The sequence below is a fragment of the Copadichromis virginalis genome, linkage group LG6 (genome assembly GCF_057382275.1).
Source record: "Copadichromis virginalis isolate Kocher_CV1m ecotype Utaka linkage group LG6, C_Virginalis_male_GT1.1, whole genome shotgun sequence".
Lineage (NCBI taxonomy): Eukaryota > Metazoa > Chordata > Actinopteri > Cichliformes > Cichlidae > Copadichromis > Copadichromis virginalis.
Window position 1 is genome coordinate 31274649 of NC_140623.1, and position 23579 is coordinate 31298227.

Genomic DNA, 23579 nt, shown 5'->3' on the forward strand with positions numbered 1-23579 from the left:
TCTCCTCACCACACTCCTGACAATAACTGAATCCAAGAGGTACTTTTCTGCTTTTGAAAAGGATCAAGACTTTCCTGAGAAACACCATGACACAGGATCGTCTTAATGCTCTGGCTGTGCTCCCCATGGAGTAGAAACTCGTCAGAGACATCCCTGACTTTAATAAGAAGGTCATCTAAAGCTTTGCCACTGAAAAGGCAAGAAGAGCAAAGTTTCTGTACTGGCAGTCGAAAGAAAAAATGTTTTCTGTATGTTTTATCCCCAGATTGTTTTTTATGCATAGTTGTCACCAATTTAATGAAAATAACATATTTAAATTATGAAACTAAAAGAAAAACTCCTGATAGCTTCTATGTTCATTCATATTTGCTCTATGGATAGTTAATATTTAAAAACAAAAAACAGTCATTAGCAAGCATGAAAGATCAGTTAATATTTTTAAATTTCTTATTAATCAAATATTTATTCATTTATTTATATATTATTTTCTATACTTTAATTAGATTAGCATTTTTAGAAGCATTTTTTAAATATTTCAAAGAAAATATGTAGTGTGTGTCTCTGAAATATTTACTTCTTGCAATAAATCATATTGTGAAATTTGTTGAAATGACTGCTTGCCAACATTACTAGTGGCCATATTGTAGCCATCATGCGTAGCTAAATTATAGCCCTTAAGCAGTAAGTATTTGGCTACTTTGTCACAGCCAAGTCAATTTTCTTTCTGTTTTACTGATACTCAAGTATACGTGACATGCAGCGCGTAACACATGGGTAATAATAATAATCCACAACATTGTCATGTGTGTCTTAGGACTTTTTTGGCAAATCCTAGCTCATATGTCCAAGCATAACTTCACTTAACAATTGCAGTTGTCACTCATAGCAGCAAAACTGTCAGATAAAAGTAAGGTCAACTTTCATTCTGTATATTATGGGAATACAAAGTAGCTGTATACTAGCATTTTGAAGTGTCATTCACTGAAAGAGAAAATGTTGATAAAGCCTGTTCAATGTGATTCACAGCTGAAGAGCAGTAAAATTGAAGCTGATTGGACTTAAATGACAAAAAATGGCAACAAAGACACTATGAAGGTGCTAGATTATGGTTCATCAAGTGATCGCTTGTGTATAAAATGGGTCCCAGAGAGAAGCATAACAAGTACCAGCATTTATAAATGACTTTAATCCAACAAGTACTTTAGTAGTGCAAGATGTTTTTCAGTAACTCAGTAAGATGCAGTAATATTGAAGATATTCTTTTCAAGAGCTTTTATTTGTTATTGCTATCATTAAAAAGTTAAAGCCTATGTTTTTAGTTAACAGATGGCAAGAAGTGATGAATAGAAACATATTTTCTTGGTGGGAGCAATGTAGTTTCACCTGCAAGCATGGAGCTAAATGCACCCTTCTCACATCGCGTTCGAAAACGAAGAAACATTTGGTTCAAGATTTGACTAAATATTTTAAGACATGGATTGTGTGTTGCTTAATGCAAAATGCAAAATTACCCCATAGGAGCAGTTCCCTTCGCAATACTCACAAAAGGACCCACTGGGCTTTTGAATATTCATTAAATTTGACATTCCAGACAGGAGGGGAGCTGACAGGCATATCAGCCTGACTCACTCAACAGAATGCTCATCTTAATCCACTGATAAGTTGTACCATGTCTGAATAACTAATTAGAACAGTTAATGAGTGAAATTCTGTCAGACTTATTTGCCTGACATACAGTGTAGCCGGAAACTATTCACAAAGCTTCACTTGTTCCACATTTTGTCATGTTACAGCCTGATTCCAAAATGGATGAAATTCATTTTTCTCCTCAAAATTCTGCACACAATACCCCATAATAAAAAAGTGCTTAAGGTTCTTGAATATGTATAAAAAATGTTTATATTTTTAATACATTAAAAGATTAATAAGTATTCGTAGTCAGTTTTTGCTCTTTGAAGCACCTTTGGCAGGAATTATAGCTTAAAGTCTTTTTGAGTCTGATGCTACAATATTTGCATAGCTGTTTTTCCCATTCTTCATTGCAGAACATATCAAGCTCCATCAGGTTGGATAGGGGATGCTGATACACAGTCATTTTCAGATGTTTCCAGAGTCGTTCGATCAGGTTTAAGTCTGGGCTTCTGCTGGGCCACTCAAGGGCATTCACAGAGTCTTCTCAAAGAAACTCTTTTGTTATCTTTGCTCTGTGCTTAGCATCATTGTCCTGTTGGAAGGCGAACCTTCACCCCAATCTGAGGACCAGAGTACTCGGGAACAGGCTATCGTCAGTGTTCTCTCTGTATATTGCTGCATTCATCTTTCCCTCGACCCTGACTAGTCTCCTAGTTCCTGCTATTGAAAAGCATCCTCACAGCATGATGCTGCCACCACCATTCTGCACACTAGGAAATTATAATGGCCAGGTGACGAGCTGTGCCTGGTTTCATCCAGACATAACACTTGGCATTCAGGCCAAAGAGTCCTGTCTTTAATCAGATCAGAGAATTTTATTCATGGTTTGAGAGTTTTTCAGGTGTCGAATTCTAGGTGGGCTCTCATATGCCTTTACTGAGGACTGGGTTCTGTCTGGCCACTGATTGATGAGGCCTGATTGCTGGAGTGCTGCAGAAATGGTTCTCCTCTCTCCACAGAGCAAGCACTGGAGGTCTGTCAGAGGAACCAATAACCAATGGGTACTTGGTCACTTCTCTGACTATGGGACCCCAGTTCTAGGATGAGTCCTAGTGGCTCCAAACTTTTTCCATTTACTGACCACTAGGTCTTTCTGACCTTGAATGCTGTAGACATTTTTCTGGATCCTTCTCACAATATGTGCCTCACTACGGTCCTATATCAGAGTTCTACAGACAATTCCTCGCACTTCATGACTTGATTTGCGCTCTGACATGCCCATAGTTGACACGTCAACTATGTGACCTTGTGACCAAATCATGTCGAATCACATTAAATTAATTTTCCTCAGGTGGACTCCAATGAAGTTGTGGAAGCATCTGACAGAAGATCAGTGGAAATAGCATGCATTTGAGCTCAGTTTTGAGTGTCATGGCAACAGCTACTCATCTACGTGTTATGCTTTTGTTTTTCAATTTTAATAATTTTGCAAGAATTTCAAGCAAACCTTTTTCACTTTGTTAGGTTGTAACATGACAAAATGTGATAAAGGAAAACACTGAATGCTTTTCATATACATTTCTATTCACTGCTATAGATAGAAGAATAATTTGACATGTTCTTTGGTGTCTACAACTAAACTTTTGTGTCACATGTAATAGATATAGCGGTGGTTTTTATTTTTATTTTTTGTTTTTCTGTTTTTTTCCTTGTCTGTTTGTGTCACTCTATTATTTGGATGCCTGTTAATAAATTATTAGATATGCACATAGACATTTAATGGTTGAATTTCAATTAAATAAAGGAGGTGTGTGGGAGGTAAAACAATAATGCCCTTGTCTTGTACCTTATGTTACTAGACAAATCTTTCTGGGCCAAGTAGCGTGGCCTCAGTTTTAGTAGATCTTCCCGCTAATGCCTGAAAATGCCTGAAATTCCTCTAACCTTTTAGTCTAACCTGTGTAGCTGTAGAACAGGACCTGCCTGAAGCTCCTAGGCTGTACTCTGATTCGTAAAAGGTGAAAAGTGATATAGCCATTAGCTAGAACCAGCCAGGCATTGAAAGTGAGCAGAGAAATATCAAAACCAAAGCCCACATTTAAGCAGTAAAAAGACATTTGAGTATGAGTTATATAACTTTGTCTCATATAACCTTATTTTTACTCACAGAATCTTGACCTTAGGAAAACTGTAGAGATTTAACCATTGTCACCTTTCTCTATAAAGCCATAAGACAAAAACAATCTAAGTTTAGATGGATTTCTTGGCTGAAAATGTCATTGGTATTTACATAGGCACAAAGTCAAATCAGTATGGCCTGGACTGTAGGAAGAAAGCTGCTTATCTGACTCAAGTCATTCTACATTGTGAATAATATCAGTGAAGGACAAAGTAAAGAAAGATGTGGAGGAAGGATGGCATGATGAAAAAGTGCATTAAAAGAGATTTTAATTAAACATTCATCTTGACCTGCTTGGGAAAATTAACCATGCATGCAGTGTTTGCTTGGCTATGCCATACTCTTCTTTGTACCTATGCCTCGGGCCTTTTACAGTTTCTTCTTGCACCATATCACTTCATTGCTAGAAGCTCTAATTTAAAGGCTTGAATTAAAAATCCAGGAGAGCAAATCCATATAACTTTATTATGGCCTCAATGCTATTATGTGCAGTAGTAAAAAAGTTACACAGGTACCTCTTTAATGTGCCCCATTCATTAATAGCTGAATACAAATTGGGAATTCAAAATTTTACTACGTGGAACATTTATTAAAGTTTTTTTTTTTTAAACACAAACCGGGACTTCAAAGACAGACACTGAACTGACAGTTATAGTGAAAAAAAAATGGAAATATCTATGTGACAATAAGAATGAGCTATAGTGCAGCGGAGTCATATTCCTGGTAGGTAGTGGGGATTTGAATCAAATGGCATTTGCATGCTCAAAATCTCCCATAGGTGTTCAGTTGGGTTAAGAGATGTTGACTGCAAAGGTCATAGCATATGATTCACATCAGTTTCAGACTTAAACCATCTGGTAGCCACTGCCGCCTTAAGGTTTTGTTTTTTTCATGTCTGTGGGAGTAGGTTGACCAAAATCATAATAACATAAATAATAGAATAACAGAACTATCTTAATTATCCCCTTGCTCGGTACAATGTTTTTGAATCACCTTTTTGGCTGCTAAATACCAATATTCTCTATTTTCTCTTCATTTTTTAATTCTTGTTATTATTTGTTATTTCTTCTTTGCTGCTGTATACGTAACACACAGCAGTCTGTGGCGTAATCATTCACCATGCTTCTTAACATTAATGTCTTTTCACAAGTCAGATATGACTCAGGAGCACACTCATCACACACGCGCTGCTGCTTTTTTCCCCATTATTTCATCTGTAGCACCTCTTTTCATCAGTGAGGTATTCTTAAAGCATTATTATTGCTGAAGGATCCTGCTGAGGGAGGCACTTGTGACAACAGAGGAGATTCTGTCAGGAAGTGATTATTTAAATCAGTGCATCAATTAATATGTCTGCCTAACGAGGAGTCGTGCTGTTATTGGTGACAGCAGAATTACTTTAGTGTTATCAGTGGGAGAGACATTTGCAGGAGCAAATTAATTGTTCAAATGCACTTCATTTACACAGATTTAACATTTTCTAACTGGGGCTCACTAACAAGATGAACAAATATCAGCTAGTTATAAAAGTACTCCCTAGGTTGTTTGTAACTAAATATTTCTTCACTTGATAATTTTGTTTGTTACCCAAAGGCTTAGAAACATGTTTGAAAAAACAAGCACAACATGAAAGGAACCTAAAATAACACCATTGGGTTATACCCTAGCAGGTTAATGCAAAAAGCTCATGTCATTTCAAAGTGTTTAGAAATTATTAGAAATGAAGGAGATGCATACTGTGCTTTTTTATGCTTTTTATGTTAGTCCTAACAGCCACTAACAATGCATTTTAAAAGTGACTACTTTTCTTTCATTTCACAGTCTAGTGTTATCGACTATCACATCTATTAAAGCCATAATCACTACATTTTGCAGCAGAAAAAAGTTACCCTGAACACACAATACATCTGCCATATTATTTAGCTACACTGTTAAAAAAAAATCCTAAAACAACGGTAATATTCCGGCAGCTGGGGCGCCAAAATACGACCGTGAAATAACAGAAAATAACTGTCCCATAAAAATACGGTTATTTCCAGTAATGAAAATACAATTAGTTGCGCTAATTTGACAGGGGATCTCGCTTTTTTCAAGTGCTGCTAAACATTAAATCAGGAACATGTTAATGTGATTAAACAATGAAACCATCTATAAATAGGAAAAAAAACCATCTTAATAAACGGTAATATTCCGGCAGCTGGGGCGCCAAAAAAAAGACCGTAAAATAACAGAAAATAACTGTCCCATAAAAATATGGTTATTTTCAGTAATGAAAATAGAGTTTGTTGCGCTAATTTGACATGGGATTCTGCCTTTTCCAAGTGCTTTTAGACATTAAATTAGGAACATTTTTACGCGATCAAACAATGAAATTACCTATAAACAAGGTCACTGAATGTGGAAATATGAATCATAATACGTAAATGTACAGAAATACACCGTTAACAGTTGGTTTAAATAATAATTGATTGCATGCCCTGGGACAGAGGCGAGGGAGCCATATTGCACCATCGGCCCCTTTGGCTATCACTAGTAGGCGGTAGGTGAAGAGTCTTGACCACAGACACAACGACGGAGAGTGTCCGAGCCGGGGCGCGAACCGGCAATCTTCTGATCACAAGGCGAACTGCCAACTCTTGAGCCACGAACGGCCTAAGTAGCAATGATAATAATACTTATGTGATGTAACACAAGCTTATAGGGCTCATGTTATATACTTTTCCATAGCATTACATTTGAATTCAACAGTTCAATCTTTCAAATAACGGACAGATATTTGTGAAATCATGATACATTTGTGAATGTATTTTAACAATCTAAATATGCATATGTACAGACAGATACATTTAATAATCATGACAATTATGTTTTATTACATTACAGTGATTTAACGTTAATTTACATTCAAAATGTGAAGTCAAAGTCTATTTACATAACTTTAATGATATTCTAGAAGAACAGAACATCACTGTAAAATGCACAGTAAAATACCTTCATATTAGGGGTTTTTTCCTACGGTCGCAGCGTTACCCGCGACCTTGTTGTTAGTTCACATTCATTGGCCGATGCTTAGCGTCATGTTATTTATATTAATTGCAATTCCTACCTCTACATTTCTTTTTCAAAATACATAATTAGCACAGCGTGTCCGTGCAATGTTTTACACTGTGGCATGCAGAGAAATCTTAACATAGAAGCTCACAGAGAGAGATTGAGCTTGTTATTTAACCCCAAGCTGGTAGGGGGAGCTCCTTAATAAAACACTTGCCAGTGCAACAATATGCCTCAAGGTTCAACAACAGCACAACAGAAGTCACTCATGGTACAGCACTCTCTCTACAAAACAACAACTGTCAGTGACGCTGCACCACGGCGTAAACACAACATTCAAGATAACAGTTAAACGTAAGTATTACATTTACAGTGATGTTATGTTATTTTACATTTGACGTGTCAGATCACAGTCCACTTATGTAAATGTAATGATATTCTAGAAAAACAGTACACATCTGTAAAATACACAGTAAAATAATTTTACATTACTATTTTTTGGAACAGTGTACACCACATCACTTTTCATTTGCATAAAATACATCAACTCAGGAGAGGTGTTTCTGCAAGCTATACCTGCCAATCTCTGTCAGTCCTCTAAGCGATCATTTGAATTAAATAACCTCTGGTTACTTTGTCTCATCATGTTGTTGCCTCAGAGCTTTAAGTTGACTATACATATTTTTTTCCATTTCCTATTAGTTTTGAAGTGAGCATTAATGTCATTGGGTGCATTTATTGTTTCACTTAAACACAACTCTTCCGGCAAACTCTGCAATCCTGTCATCTCAACACTGTCCGAAAATGTTTCGTACTTTGATGCAGTCATATATATACAGCAGTTTATCACAACCACAGTTTTCATGCAAAGTCCAATTTCCTGAATTTCCTCTTCCATGCAAACTGCCTTTTTGAGATCTTGAATGAAACTGTAACACTGGCTATTTGTCAATTACTGTTTTCACCTGTAAATAGACTTTATGTAACTTCAATTATAGCTCGATATTGTCTTTGCTGGTGCCACTGCACTACTAAAGTCTGTCAGGAGCATCAGCAGGTTCCTTTTATTTCCTTTTCACTAAGTTTGGCCACTAAACTTTTCCATCTCCTGCAATTTTAGAATCCTTTATTCACCCCTACTGAGAAGACAAGAAGAGCAATTTCTGTGAATAAAACACAAATCTCTGGAAATATGCTGACCTGCGCCCATACTGGAAATCTGCACTACAAGATGTATTATAGAGCAAGAGCTGAAGAGCCAAAGAGAACTAGCTAGATGCCTGAGACAGCAACTAGCACAGCACATCTCCAATTTAAACTTCATTTTCTATTCATCTTTCCGTCTCAAACATAAACCCTCCTTTTTCTTCCTTTGATTCCTCTCTCAGCATACGTCTCCCACCTCTAACTGCCAACTTCCCTTCTATCTGCTACGTCTTTGCATATATTTGTAACACACTCATACACACCTCACTTTAGCGTGAGCTTTTGACAACACAAATCTCAATTGCTTTTTCACACAGTCACTGGAGGAGTGAGAGGGTTTAAGGAGATAGAGCTGGACAGGATAAAGGCAGTCAGAATGAGACGAGAAATAGAGCTTAATCCCAGATTGATAGGTGCTAATAACGTTTGATTATGACTGACAAGGCACTCTGACTTTCTAATTGACACAAAATAGCCGGGCAGCCTAGAGAGTGAAGAAAAGGGATAGAATGAAATGGAGAGAGGCCTCTTTATAGATTCAGCAAGGATGGAAAGCCATCCAATCACAGGCCAAATCACAAAATCACCTGAATAATTACCTAGTAATTAATTGTCAACGTTTTACATTTCTATTAAAAAGCCACTACTTAATCAACTTTTTAAGTAGCTTTTATTTATTTATTTATGCTGTTGTTTCCTCATTATTAGGAACACTGCCTTTTTTTTTTAATTGTGAAATGTTACCACTAAGGTCCAAGATTAGAAATCATCTTTATCCGGGCAGCATAGTATATGCAGCCCACCTTCTTTGTTACATTACATCAAGTCAGCACATTGATGAGTAAATGCTTTTAAATGATTCAAAGTCTATATAAATGGAAACATGCATGCCACTTCACAGCTGGGTCCTAAAAGGATAAATAGGAGTGGAGAATATGTGCATCTATACAGAAAATCGCGCATGGGTACACACATTTTGGACACTGATGAAATATTAGAGGTAGTTATTAAGACGGTAAACTGAAGCTAGACTGAGCAAAGAGTCACGTGTATGTCTCGACTCACATTTCATATAACTTCTATATTGAATATGAAGAGAAATAAGAAGTGTTTAACTTTAGTCCCGATTTTAGCTTTAAGTTCATTTTTGTGCATAAAATTAGTGAAATGAATCTGACTATGCTCTCAGGTGAATAGTGTCGTCATTATTTTGGTACGCTGTACAGTCTTAAAGTCTGTAGTTTACAGTCAGTAAACTACAGAGGGGAGTAAAGTGTTTACAGATTTGAAGTGTCACTTCATGGAAATCCTTTCCAAGCCAACCCATGGATTGGGCTGGCAGAGCACTTCAGCCTTGAGAAAACTAAACTCTGCTTTAACACCACGGCACCTGAAGAAGAAAGCAGCAAACACACAGGGAAACAGAAAAAAAGGAAGGAGAGGTCACTCTTCAACGACTCACTTGAAACTTTAATGCATAACATGCCTACAGTGAAATGGGACACACCAGAGTTTTCTTCTTGTGAGTCTCACAGCACATGTTCACTGTTCCAATCCCCTACCCACACAAACACACACACACAGATGTGCTTAATCAAGGTGGAGGTGAGCTAGTAATACAGGTCTCTGCTGTTAAAACATAGCAGCCTGGATTGGATTAGGCTATACTCACACTAGTCACGGTTTCGTTGCACCGTTCCCAAGCATAATGTCCCTCCTACCCACTACCCACTAGCCTGCACTGACATTGCATTTAACATTCCAAGCCTGCTGCAGTTTGTCTTATTTTCGCTCCCCAGATTTCACTCCACTGAGTTTTCACCGTCGCTCCTTTCCCAATGTGAAAAGAGAATTTAAATCCTTTCTCTCTTATGCACAAGAAGACCTCTAATCAAGATGTGGCTATTCATATTGTAGAAAAGCGTTGTAAATGGCCTATATTTGTATAGCAACGGGTGAAGTGTCTTGCCCAAGGACACAACGACCGAGACTGTGCAAGCCGGGCCTCGAACCAGCAACCTTCCGATTACAAGGCGAACTCCCAACTCTTGAGTCACAATCGGGAACATAGACTTGCTATTCGCAAGACAAAACTTGGAGATTTTCTGGTTTAAAGCTCAAATCACTTTGGCTGCTCAAGCTAAACTAACGGTTCTATCAGGTGCTTTAGATATATGCAGAACAATACCAGATGCTAAGGTTTATGTGCTTTTATGATACATTCTGTTTTTCCCACTGTCTCAGGTTCAGAAATGGTGGAGGCTCAGTGTCAGAGGTTTGAGGTGAGGAATGCTGATGGAGAGAGAGTTCTGTTCTCTGCAGATGAAGAAGAGATCACCATCGGTACTGAGAAACTCAAAGTCACAGGTAGGGTTACACAAAAGCATAAAACAGACATTGACATCGCTGCACCTTCTCCCCACCTTCTATAACATACTAAAGGTAAAGTGTACAATTTGAATGAATACATGTGGCTGAATTCATAAGGAACTTATTTCTTTTATTTTTTTCATGCTTATTTTCAGTAGTGGACAGCGAATTCAAACTTATTCATGTTGAGTAACAAGGGTACAGGAATATACACACATACAGACACAGAATAAGCAGTTAAACAGAGTGCTGTTGATGAGTGCAGCCAAACAAGTTACGGGTCAGCAAGCAGAGCAGCTTTAGCAGAGTTGAGAAAGAGGCCAGTGCCATACAGTTAAAAAAAAAAAAAAAAAAAAAAAAAAAATATATATATATATATATATATATATATATATATATATATATATATATATATATATATATATATAATTAAAATAATGACACGGACAGAAGGGGTAACGAGGCAGATGGATGAGAAATATGTGACATGGCATGTAAGCATCACTGGGGGGAAAGTAGTTAGCTCAAATTAAAAAATGGAAAAAGTGAGAGGGGAAAATACTCTCACTCTGCATCATCTATTTGTCTTTTTCTCATTTATTCATTTGTGTTCTCTCGATCATTGGAAGTGAGAAAATCAAATGGAAGCTGACAGAAGATTATGAGTCCGCTCATGTCTGTTCACCTGTACACTTAAAATTTGTATGTAATACAACATGTACACCCAAAAGTTTTTGAGTGTATATTGCTACGAAACCACAAATTCAAACAAACTACGCACACCTTAGCACACGTACACACACTAACCTGGGTAATTTGTTCATTAGAGGCACTCTGAAGGAATAAGGGTGCAGAAGAACAAGGGGAGGGTGAGGAGATCGAGGTCTATAGGTCACTGTTGCTGTCATTTGCTGTTTGAAGGAGGTGAACGAAAAGAGCGTAGATAGCAAAAAGAATACAAATATGGGCACATCATTCATTCAGCTCAGGCACTGAGGTCTGCCGGGTTATGCTGTGCTACTGTTTAAATTTTAGATTTATAGATTGATGTATTTTTCTAATGAAGATAGATCATATTTCCACATATCGCTGCCCTTTGCAGTAACAAGGTGTAAATAGATAATGAATCAGCCAATGCAAGCCAATACCATGGCAGCAAGTTTGGAGTGATACCGAGCTTATCCTCAGTTGACGCGTCTGAAACTGTAAACCCAGTATGAAAAGTTGATTTCAGTTTATCCGCTTTAAAAATAGTTCAAGGATTGTTGTGTTCAAGAACAAGTGTCATCAAACAAGCTCATAAAGTTTTCATGAGAGCAGAACAATAGTAGAAAAGACAGAGTAGCAATAATATGGAAAAGTAATATCAGCCAGAAGCTGTGGCATGGTTGACTAAGTTATGAACATCATAGAGGCAGACAGTCAAACAGGAGAACACAAAGCAAGGTTTGCCCTTATCTGCCATTTTACCTGTTGTTTCATTTACTTGGCAGTTCATAGGCATAGTTCAGTGTTCCCTGGAATGAACCACAGAAAGTGAGATTTAACTGAAAAATACAACAGTACACAATAACTTCCAAGTTTAGCTCCTGTGGGGGTTCAGTTGCAGCTTTTTGGAGATGTAGGTTCTCATCCTACCTACGGGACCTCCTTGAATCTTCTAGAATTAAACTTGGCATATGCTGCTTCAGTATCAAACAGCTCAGACTATGCAGTTTCTTATCTGTGTGCCTGCCAATGGGAAAGATAGCCTCATGCAGTATTAAATCCGCAGCAGTGCTGATATTCCAACATGCTGTCTGTGGTCTCAGCAAGAGCCAAAAATGAGCATCTGTTCACAGCTGCAAAGGTGGCTACTGCACACGGGGGGTTAAACATTGCATTATATCAGAGCCAGACTTTTCTTACAAGGAAAAAGCATGCACATCAGTTGCATGCTTGAATGTATTTTGCATCAGGAAATTTTGATTTTGGAGGAAAGTAATGCCATATGGTTATTATTGTTATTAACATGCAGGAACAGAAAAATACTGAAAACAGAGAAAAAGATGGTTGAGATATAATTAAATACTTTAAATTGCTTTGTTAATAAGAGAGAAATATGATGCCTGTGGTTAAAGTGTTTTAAACATTAAATCAACTCTGATTTTCAGCACAAAGGACACATACTTCTTAACAGTGACAACCCAGTGGTACCTTGTTTTTGAAGGAAATTGTGTTTCTGACACAGAATACCTCAGCACCCTGGCGTGCATTTGAAATGTCTGCTAAGTTTATAACTCAAGAGTTCAGTGATTGCTTTCCTTTTTGTAATTCGTTCTCATTCTCTCGGCAGGAAATGAAGGAGTAGTGTTCAGTCATTCTGTAGAGACGTCACATGTAAGAGCAGAACCTTCCCAGGACCTAAAGTAAGTAGTCTAAATAATTTTGTGAGCATGGATTTGTATGGGTGTGTGTGTCAGACAGGGAGACTGGTACATTGGTCCACTTAACAAGTTTCCCTTGTTAATATTTTAGTTGTGCTTTATTATTCATGAAGTCTATGTTCTTGTGAATAATTTCTAAGATAGTAACACCACAAATAACAATTTAGTGAAAATGTGGTTTTAAGTAAAAACTTAAGTGGGTGTTTTAGTTAGCCAGTCCTGCTGTACAGCATGCACATGATTTTAAGTAGTATACAGCAGAATGATGTATGCTGTTGACTGATAGTTTGTCAGGGCTTACGGAGGAAACAAAGGCCCTTTGGGAGCCAGTGAACAAGGCAGTGAATGGACTGTTTCTTTGAAACAAGCACTGAACACATGTATAGGTATATACATGTGTGGTATATACAGGTATATACATGTGCAGGGTATATCAGCAGCGTTTATTATTGCATAGAATTTCAAAAGATGATACTGATGGTGATGATGAGGATGGTGATGATGAAATTTGAATCTAAATGAAAAAAGGTTTTGTTAACCTTAACTGAATGATTATATTAATATGTAAATACCTTTTGAAATGTTATTTTATTTTGACTTGTTGGGACTTGTTAGGGCTTTTTTCCCCAGCTCGTTCTTCTCATCTCACTGCTAAATAGTCAATTTTAGTTTGTATAAGCTGGAACCACAAAACCAAACAACAAAACAAACAAATCAAACCAAAATGAAACAGGCTGTAGGGTTTGTTGTCTTTATAACAAGTATATATAACAAGGGTCACTTGCAAGTCATGACGTAAATTGTTTCTTGTTCAGCTTTTAAATATCACTCAATTACAGTTTTACTGCAATTAAGGTAAAGTGTCAATGGTGCTCGATCCTTAATTAGGTACAGTATATGGCTATTGAACCACTTTGGCAAATACTTAGAGTATTATTATATGCTGAAGAGTTTTCACTTAAAAAATTCTGTTTTGGTTTTGTGACAGTAGATTCGGTGTTATATGAAATGGTGTAATGGAGATAGACGTAAATTAAAGCAAAGAAACAAGGTACATTTTTGAACCTTGGACCGTAGTTTTGCTCCTAGCATGATGCACAGATTTTACTATGGTGAATTACACAGCAGAAGATAGCTGACGTTAGTCCAGTTCAATGCTGCTTCTGATAATAACTGGGTTGGAGTCAAGAACATGATTCAAAATTCAAATTAGTAAAAGAAAAAACTAACTTTACATGTAGACAATGACAGACAAACTAAACACAGTGCTCAGACAGAAGCGAAATCCGGATCACAGCCGAGGTAGAAGAGAAAAAGAAAACAACACAATGCCAGAAAGCAATTGCACTTTACACAAAGACACAATCTGGCAAGTGAGAGATGGTAAGCGGGGGTGATGCTGCAAGGACTAATCAGTGAAGTACATGGAGTTGAGTGGAGAGAAGGGGCAGGTCAGATGACTGGTGGAAAAGACAGACAGGTGGGAGTGGCAAGGTCTGAAATGACAAGAGAGCTCGGTCACTGGAGGACACAAAGCACACTGAATGATTGACTAACTGAATGGAAGGAAAACTAAAATGGTGTCAAGCTTGAGTGTTGGTCACTTTGCCACTGCATTCGTTTGGGTCACAGCAGCTAACTGTGTAGTTATGTGCATATCTTTTTCTCATACACCCTCTGAAGTGAGTTTCAGGTACTTTTAAGAGGCATGCTGCATTTTTTTATTACTAGTGTCTTAGCCTCATTTGGGAATTGTCAGACAGGATTAGGCTGAAGGGGCTTTTTGCCAGAGAGGAAAACACAAACTGAGGGAGAAGGTGAAAAAGATGGAGTCAGGGAGGACTGATGTAAACTGAGGAACAGATAAGGGGTGGTGGAAACAAAGATGCTCTGAATGCTCTATACAACAGAAAGGATTAGAGATTGTGGATGAGATATAATTGACTGGACAGATGATTTTGGAAGGAAAAACACTGAGATTAGACATTAAATAGGATAGACAGTGGGTGAAGATGGCCGAGTAGGGGTGATGAAGAGGACAGTCAAAAGATACAAGAAGAGCAATAAAGAGGACAGAAGAGGCTAGAAGGGGGACGAAATAAAAAAATGCAGGAGGTGAGGATGGAAGTCAGGCTGTGGAAGAATATATAAAATCAAAATTGGCTCTGACACAGAGACTAAGTTGTAGGAACAGCAGATAATAGGATACAGCAAAATATGCAAGCTTTTAGTGAGTGCAAAATAATGACCTTTCTTTTACATTAAAAGTATAAAGAAGTTAGAAATGCAGAAACACAAGAATCAGACTAAGAGACAAACTTTTAACTGAAAAAAATGCCTGACTGGAATGTTTAAATGGCTTAAAGCAGGGGTGTCCAAACTTTTTTCACTGAGGGCCACATACATAAAAATATAGGAGGGGCTGGGCCACTTACTAGAAATTAGGTATATAACCTTAACTTTACTGTATTAAAGTTAGAAAAATCACTTAAAAGTGGTCAAATGTGTTATATTGTCGAATATAATTAAAGACAAAACTTCCTTCATCACAGCTTTCCATAAATGGATCTTTATTGATTGATTCAGAAAAAGCTTTGGTAGCTCATTCTCAGAACAGCAGCCTCAGATTTCTTCTTAGACAGAAGATTTACAGTACAGAGAAAAAAAACAATAAAGGGGAAAATGAGACAGGTATATTTCAAGTTTGTATTTAAGTTATTAGGCTTAGCAAAACATCTATTAATGTCTGTTTGAAACGATTATCAACATTAACAGACTGAACTGGACTTAATAACGCCAAGCCAACCCATGGATTGGGCTGGCAGAGCACTTCAGCCTTGAGAAAACTAAACTCTGCTTTAACACCACGGCACCTGAAGAAGAAAGCAGCAAACACACAGGGAAACAGAAAAAAAGGAAGGAGAGGTCACTCTTCAACGAATCACTTGAAACTTTAATGCATAACATACCTACAGTGAAATGGGACACACCAGAGTTTTCTTCTTGTGAGTCTCACAGCACATGTTCACTGTTCCGATCCCCTACCCACACAAACACACACACACAGATGTGCTTAATCAAGGTGGAGGTGAGCTAGTAATACAGGTCTCTGCTGTTAAAACATAGCAGCCTGGATTGGATTAGGCTGTACTCACACTAGTCACGGTTTTCGTTGCACCGTTCCCAAGCATAATGTCCCTCCTACCCACTACCCACTAGCCTGCACTGACATTGCATTTAACATTCCAAGCCTGCTGCAGTTTGTCTTATTTTCGCTCCCCAGATTTCACTCCACTGAGTTTTCACCGTCGCTCCTTTCCCAATGTGAAAAGAGAATTTAAATCCTTTCTCTCTTATGCACAAGAAGACCTCTAACCAAGATGTGGCTATTCATATTGTAGAAAAGCGTTGTAAATGGCCTATATTTGTATAGCGCTTTTCTAGTCCCTAAGGACCCCAAAGCACTTTACACAACCAGTCATCCACCCATTCACACACTGGTGATGGCAAGCTACATTGTAGCCACAGCCACCCTGGGGTGCAGTGACAGAGGCGAGGCTGCCGGACACTGGCACCACCCGGCCCTCTGACCACCACCAGTAGGCAACGGGTGAAGTGTCTTGCCCAAGGACACAACGACCGAGACTGTCCAAGCCGGGCCTCGAACCAGCAACCTTCCGATTACAAGGCGAACTCCCAACTCTTGAGTCACGATCGGGAACATAGACTTGCTATTCGCAAGACAAAACTTGGAGATTTTCTGGTTTAAAGCTCAAATCACTTTGGCTGCTCAAGCTAAACTAACGGTTCTATCAGGTGCTTTAGATATATGCAGAACGATACCAGATGCTAAGGTTTATGTGCTTTTATGATACATTCTGTTTTTCCCACTGTCTCAGGTTCAGAAATGGTGGAGGCTCAAGAACATGATTCAAAATTCAAATTAGTAAAAAAAAAAAAAAAAAAACTTTACATGTGAGACAATGACAGACAAACTAAACACAGTGCTCAGACAGAAGCGAAATCCGGATCACAGCCGAGGTAGAAGAGAAAAAGAAAACAACACAATGCCAGAAAGCAATTGCACTTTACACAAAGACACAATCTGGCAAGTGAGAGATGGTAAGCGGGGGTGATGCTGCAAGGACTAATCAGTGAAGTACATGGAGTTGAGTGGAGAGAAGGGGCAGGTCAGATGACTGGTGGAAAAGACAGACAGGTGGGAGTGGCAAGGTCTGAAATGACAAGAGAGCTCGGTCACTGGAGGACACAAAGCACACTGAATGATTGACTAACTGAATGGAAGGAAAACTAAAATGGTGTCAAGCTTGAGTGTTGGTCACTTTGCCACTGCATTCGTTTGGGTCACAGCAGCTAACTGTGTAGTTATGTGCATATCTTTTTCTCATACACCCTCTGAAGTGAGTTTCAGGTGATGTTGGAAGGAAAAACACTGAGATTAGACATTAAATAGGATAGACAGTGGGTGAAGATGGCCGAGTAGGGGTGATGAAGAGGACAGTCAAAAGATACAAGAAGAGCAATAAAGAGGACAGAAGAGGCTAGAAATTAGGTACTTTACTATATTAAAGTTAGAAAAATCACTTAAAAGTGGTCAAATGTGTTGTATCGTTGAATATAATTAAAGACAAAACTTCCTTCATCACAGCTTTCCATAAATGGATCTTTATTGATGTATTCATAAAAAGCTTTGTTAGCTCATTCTCAGAACAGCAGCCTCAGATTTCTTCTTAGACAGAAGATTTACAGTACAGAGAAAAAAAACAATAAAGGGGAAAATGGGACGGGTACATTTCAAGTTTGTTATTTAAGTTATTAGGCTTGGCAAAACATCTATTAACGTCCGTTTGAAACGATTATCAACATTAACAGACTGAACTGGACTTAATAACAGGAGTGCATATAATTTTAGTAAATTATTCTGGTGAGTATCAGCTGCGCTGGGTATGTAAATCGGGCCATCCAGCTGCGGTGCTGATCGCCACTCGTGGCAAAAATCCAGACAAATGTCACTTGATTAAGGAGCAAATCTGCATCAGATGACATCAGCTGACTACGTGTGCGTGCGCTGTGCACAGCGGTGTGTACTCTGTGTGTCAACAAGAAAAACGGATATAAGAAAGTGGTGCGCAAAAGCAGGGTAGTGACAGAATTGATGCGCATAATTGATATTTGAAGCATGTGTACCTGCATATGCATGCTTATTAACACACGGGTACTGTGGAATATATTTTTTACTCACCTAAAGTGCTCGTGCTCTCGTCCACTCCCCGCAAAAAAAATTTGCAGCTGTGCGGTGTCTGAGGCATCGGTGCTCTCATCACATGCAATGGAGTAAAAACGAGTCTTCAATGCGTCGCACAACTGGATTTCTGGACATGCTGACGTTGTTGAAGTCCTTCACTTTTTCCGGGCATATTATTTCGGTGACTTTAACGAGGCCGTGTTTTATGAGGTCTCCATCTGAAAAAGGCTTGCCATGTCTTGCAATGAGTTGGGCGACTTCATAGCTGGCTATTGGAGCCTTTTCCTGGATAATTTGAGCACAAAAAAAATACTGTTGCTGACCCCGCAGGATAGCTACAATTTGCTTTAATTTCTGCTCTCGCTCAGCACTAGTGTAGAATGCATAGGCCTGATGTTTGGTTTCATAATGACGTCGTACATTATACTCTTTCATAATTGCCACAGTTTCAGTGCAAATCAAACAGACACACTTCCCCTTGAATTCTTTGAAGAAATATTCACTCTCCCACCGTGTCTGAAATTTTCTGCACTCACTTTCTACCTTTCGCTTCTTTGGTTCTGCCATGTTTAGTAACTTGGGGGTAAATTTCTTCTGTGATTGTCCTTTTTGGTGGAGCAACTGCCTTGATCAACAGCAGCTCCCCCTGGTGTTAAAACTAAGAAGTGCAATGCACTCAAGCAAAAGTTGAAGTGCGGGCCATATTCTATTCTATTTATAAAATTACTTGCGGGCCAATTAAAAATGGACCGTGGGCCAAGGCCGGAGTTTGGACACCCCTGACTTAAAGAATAAGTAAGGATTATTACAACAGCAAATTGGAAAAGGGTTATTGTCCCATTCTTTTCTGATATAGGATTCTAGCTGCTCAACAGTCCTGTGTATTCTTTTTTGTATTTTTCTTTTCATAATGCACCATTTCTTTATGGTAAAAGAGCTGGATTGTTGTCAGGCTAGGCCAACCACCTGTTGGCAATGCAGTGCAGGCTTGAAACTTGCCCATACAGATTTCTTTAGATTCTGTCTGTCTTTTTAAGAAATTATGCACCATAGGTGATGAAATATTCAAAGTGTTTGTAATTTTACATTGAGGAACATTAGTCTTGAATTGTTCCAATCTGTTGATGCATTTTGTTGCAGATTGATGAACCTCTGCCCATCTTCAAGTATGAGAAACTTTGCTTCTCTAAGATGCTCTTTTTATACACAATCATGACCGGCTGTTTCTTTTCAGTACCATTAAGTTTTGCATATTTTTTTGTTTCCCTATCCCAACTTTTTTGAAACATGTTATTGCCAACAGATCATTCAAAATGAAGTAATATATTTCATGAAAATGTCTCAGTTTAAACAGTTGATGTTTTTTCTGTCTTCTGTTGTAAATAAATCATTTTATCCAGTTAGCAAATTATTAAATTTTATTTTATTTGCCTTTGGCACAGCTTCATAATCTTTGGGAATTGGGTTTGTATTTTGAAGAATATATATATCACCACAAATGAATGGATAACTCTTTTTCACATATTTTTTCTTTCTTTTTTTTTAAACTACAAGGGGTTCCCCTTGATTGATTTTTTTTTTCTCTTTTTTTCTTAGGGGAATTTCAAGCAAATCTTTAAGGACTAAAGAAAGTTAATGTTCTAGAAAAAAAGTAAAGTTTTGAAACAAAGACAGCGATATTAAAGGAGTGTGGGATAGATATACATTTGGTTATTAAATAATAGTTGGATGAAAAGCAAATGTAATACATGAAATAGGGTCCCATATAGTCTCAGGGATCAAAAGAGAGCAGGGGAGATAGAGAGTGCTGGAGAAAGGTAGATTAAAAGGAGTTAGCTTAGCTGAAGTAAACTGAGAAGTGATATAGGGAAGTTTGGAGGTTAGGTGAGGATAGAAAGGTGCTGAGAAAAGGAGGCATGAGAACACTGGGTCAATGCAGACGAATAAGACGATGACATCTGTGATGAAGGTAAAGGAAAAAGAAAGTAAGCTTAGCATGCCAGTATATTATATTAAAATATCAGCACAAAAAATGTATTTGGGCTGTTTTAACAGACCGTATCTAATTAGCATGATAGACGTGACAAAATGAGAACAAATGACCACTTTTAAGAAACACTTAATGTATTAGTGTTGCTTGAGTGACCTTGTCATCATCAGTGTCACCTTAGTACAGTACAATATCAATACACTGATACTAAAAACAATTAGCACATACATCTAACTCTGTATGCAAACACAGCACAATGACATTACTCACGTACGATAACACATATACACTTAACAAATGTTAGCACAGCATTGAAAGCACAAAATAAAAGGCAACCCACACGTTGCCAAATTTTTATACACACATATATAACACGTACATATGGCATGCATGACGTGAAACCATTTATCACCCTTCACACAGCAGTGCAGCCATATGAAAGCATAGACTACCCTTTGCATCTACTGAAGGGTTAATGGAAGTCAAAGAAAAATAGCACTGAAAAAAGGGGCGATTACATGCTTCAAATAATACCCCTCCCCCAGTCCCTCCGTCCCATCATTAGCTGTCAAATGGTAGGGAAAGAAACAAATTGCTGGAGCACAGAGGTGTATTCAATATAAGCCGATCTTTTAGATTACTGGTGGATATCAACACAGAAAGAGTCTCTATTCCCAACTCTTTTTTTAAACAAATGTTTATTTTGAAATCATATTTTTGTCCAAATCTTCAGATCCTAAATATGACCCCCACCCCACCACTCCCACCCCTTCTTGTTATGAAAGGAGAGTGCTATGCAGTGAAGGTAAATGGGACATGTAATGAGAGGACTGAAGTCCATTTAAAGCTAATGATCTATCTTAGCGTTTAACAGCAGGACAGGGAGAGAAGTAAAGAGGGAAACCTTGAAAAAAATATGGCACACACTTTACATGATTACATGATGAAGTGCAGGTCAAAAAATCCCTATCAATTAGGGCTGGGCGATATATCGAGTTTTTTAAAAATATCGATATATTTTTATACGAGATATAAGATGTGACCATATCCTTTATATCGATATATACGTTATAATTATAGTTGTGGAGCCGCAGGTTTGCCTCTCTTTCGTCCACTTTTGCCTTTACGCAACGTTACTCCGCCTCGCCTCTCCTTCACTGAACACAACTCCCCCTCCTCCCTCATAGCTTCACCTCCAGGCAGCGACAAGATGAACATGGCAAATCTCCGTTAACGAGTTACTGCGCATTCCTCCGTGCGTGGGGCTGGATGGTGTCAACGTGCTAACGAGCTAACCACGCTAACAAGCTAACCACGCTAACGCCATGCAGCCCACAGGGGCTGCACAGCCTAAAATCCTTTCATTTTCTCAAAAGTTGACAGCGCGCCTTATGTATGAATTCTGGTTGTGCTTGATGACCGCGAACTGATTTTATGTGGAACACGGCGCTCAGCAATCTGTCAAAAAATGTTTTAGTACGACTTTGGTAAGCTACGGGGCTGCACCGCTTGATGGACTGTCGGAGCGGCTACCGAGGAGCCTCGCGTAGTAATACGCACTGTGCTTCAACGTAATATTACCGTATTGTGTGTGTATAAGGACCATAAATGTCACCTGTTAACAAGAGACATGGTTACAAAGAGGATTTCAAACTCAAGGCTGTCAGTCATGCAGTAGAAGTTGGGAACAGAGCAGCTGTGAAATCTGCCTATGTTATTATGCTCAGTGTCTTTTAGTTTACATTTTGACTGCACAATTGTGAGCTTTTTGTTATGGACAAAAACAACATACTATTTTTATTTATGGAGCATTATTTTTAATAAATGCTCATAATTTATTTTTGAGTAGTTTTTTTCATGTACATCTATGCTTTATGTTAATAAAAGTGCCTGTGTGACATCTGGGACACAGCTTTGACTAAGAACTCTCTTTTTGTTCTTACTTTATGGCTTTAAAAAAATATCGAGATATATATCTTATATCGCCATCCAGCTAAAAAAATATCGAGATATGAATTTTGGGTCATATCGCCCAGTCCTACTATCAATAAAAGGAGTGTATTTGCAACTATTTGGTATATAACCTCTGCAAATTAATATTTTACGGACACACGTAGTTTTCTGTGAGTAACTTTGCTTCTTTGGACAGAATGACAGGACAGCAGATACAAAAATAGGTTAAAGACTGGACGAAACACATAGCATCAAGTTGGAACATTCAGTGTGTGAAAAGGCTATTGACAGTTTAAAGAACTGCTCAGTTATATAATTGACATTTTACATCTTGAAATAGGAAAAAGTTTAGCCATTGCATTTGCAGTCCATTACTGAGCCACACTAGAGGTAACTGTTAGTAGACTTGACGTTATGGAAAGTGCCATCACAGTGACCACAGCAGAATGCCGTTAAGATTTCTGTCTGTGTTGTTTGCTTCAGGAGTCTTTCAGTGGATAGCAGATGTGACTGCAGCTAGAGAGACAAGAGCAGGAACTGGGTTATGCTAGTGGTACAGAAACAAAATGCTCAGAAGTCTGCCTGCCAGAGAACATTCAAGGAAAGCTATGCCGTGTGTTTTCAAAGCCTCTAGTGTGTTCACCACTTTAAGCCATGTTCAAACTCTTTTGCTTTTTCAAACTGCTTTTCCACTTTAAAGTGTATGCGGCCGCAAGGCAAACGGAAAACAGTTGCTTTAAAAAAAAAAGTGCTGTGCCTGGCATCTTTTTAAGCAGCTCAGTTCAACATCTTATAAAAGCATTCATGACAGTGATTGACTAAATACCATGAAAAAGGAAGTTGGGTTTGACAATTTGTATGCTGCTGACAACAACAACAAAAACTGAAAATGGAGAAAGTAGCTGTAGAAAAAAACTGGTGCATGTTTTGGGTTGGTTTTTTTTTTCTTTCTGACGGGAGCACATTCACTGTAATGTGGGAATTTCTAAATGTTTAAGAGTTGTAGCTGGTACAGTTTACTGATAGAAGCAAAGGGTCACTGCGATAAGAAAACCGCTTTTCATTATCAGTACAGCATGTTGCTGAGACAGCGCTTTACCTATGAGAACCACAGCAATACATGCACACCCTTAGATAGATGAGAGCATTTGCCACAACAAAACAAGGATGGCTATGTAAAATGGCTGAACAATTGTTGACAATAATTCTTTTTCCTTTTCCTTTTCCTTTCACCAGTCAAATATTTTATATTTCAATGAGTCAGTATCTGTAATCATATGATCACATGTATCAGTAGTCATATTAGAAGACTCTTTATATTACCAGCGTTTTGCAAATGCCACTGTGTTGGAAGTATTTATGTTAAATGTAGGATGGTGCACACTAAAAACACTTGTCAGTAACAGTTGCATTCACCATAGAAAATGCATAGTTTTTCAGATTTTGCTATTGTGTCTTTTTATGTCTGTTAGCCTTGACCCAAGGATTCATGTTTTCAGCAAGTCT

At 38.1% G+C, this 23579-nt stretch overlaps 1 protein-coding gene across 1 annotated transcript in view; it reads left to right on the forward strand.

Moving 5' to 3' along the window:
* LOC146708102 (zeta-sarcoglycan-like) overlaps window positions 1-23579 on the forward strand; it is a 379840-nt gene that overhangs the window by 294557 nt on the left and 61704 nt on the right. Inside the window, exons 5-6 of the mRNA XM_085459840.1 lie at window positions 10313-10435; window positions 12774-12846. Of these exons, the coding sequence (XP_085315966.1) occupies window positions 10313-10435; window positions 12774-12846 (196 nt within the window). The remainder of the gene's footprint in view (window positions 1-10312; window positions 10436-12773; window positions 12847-23579) is intronic.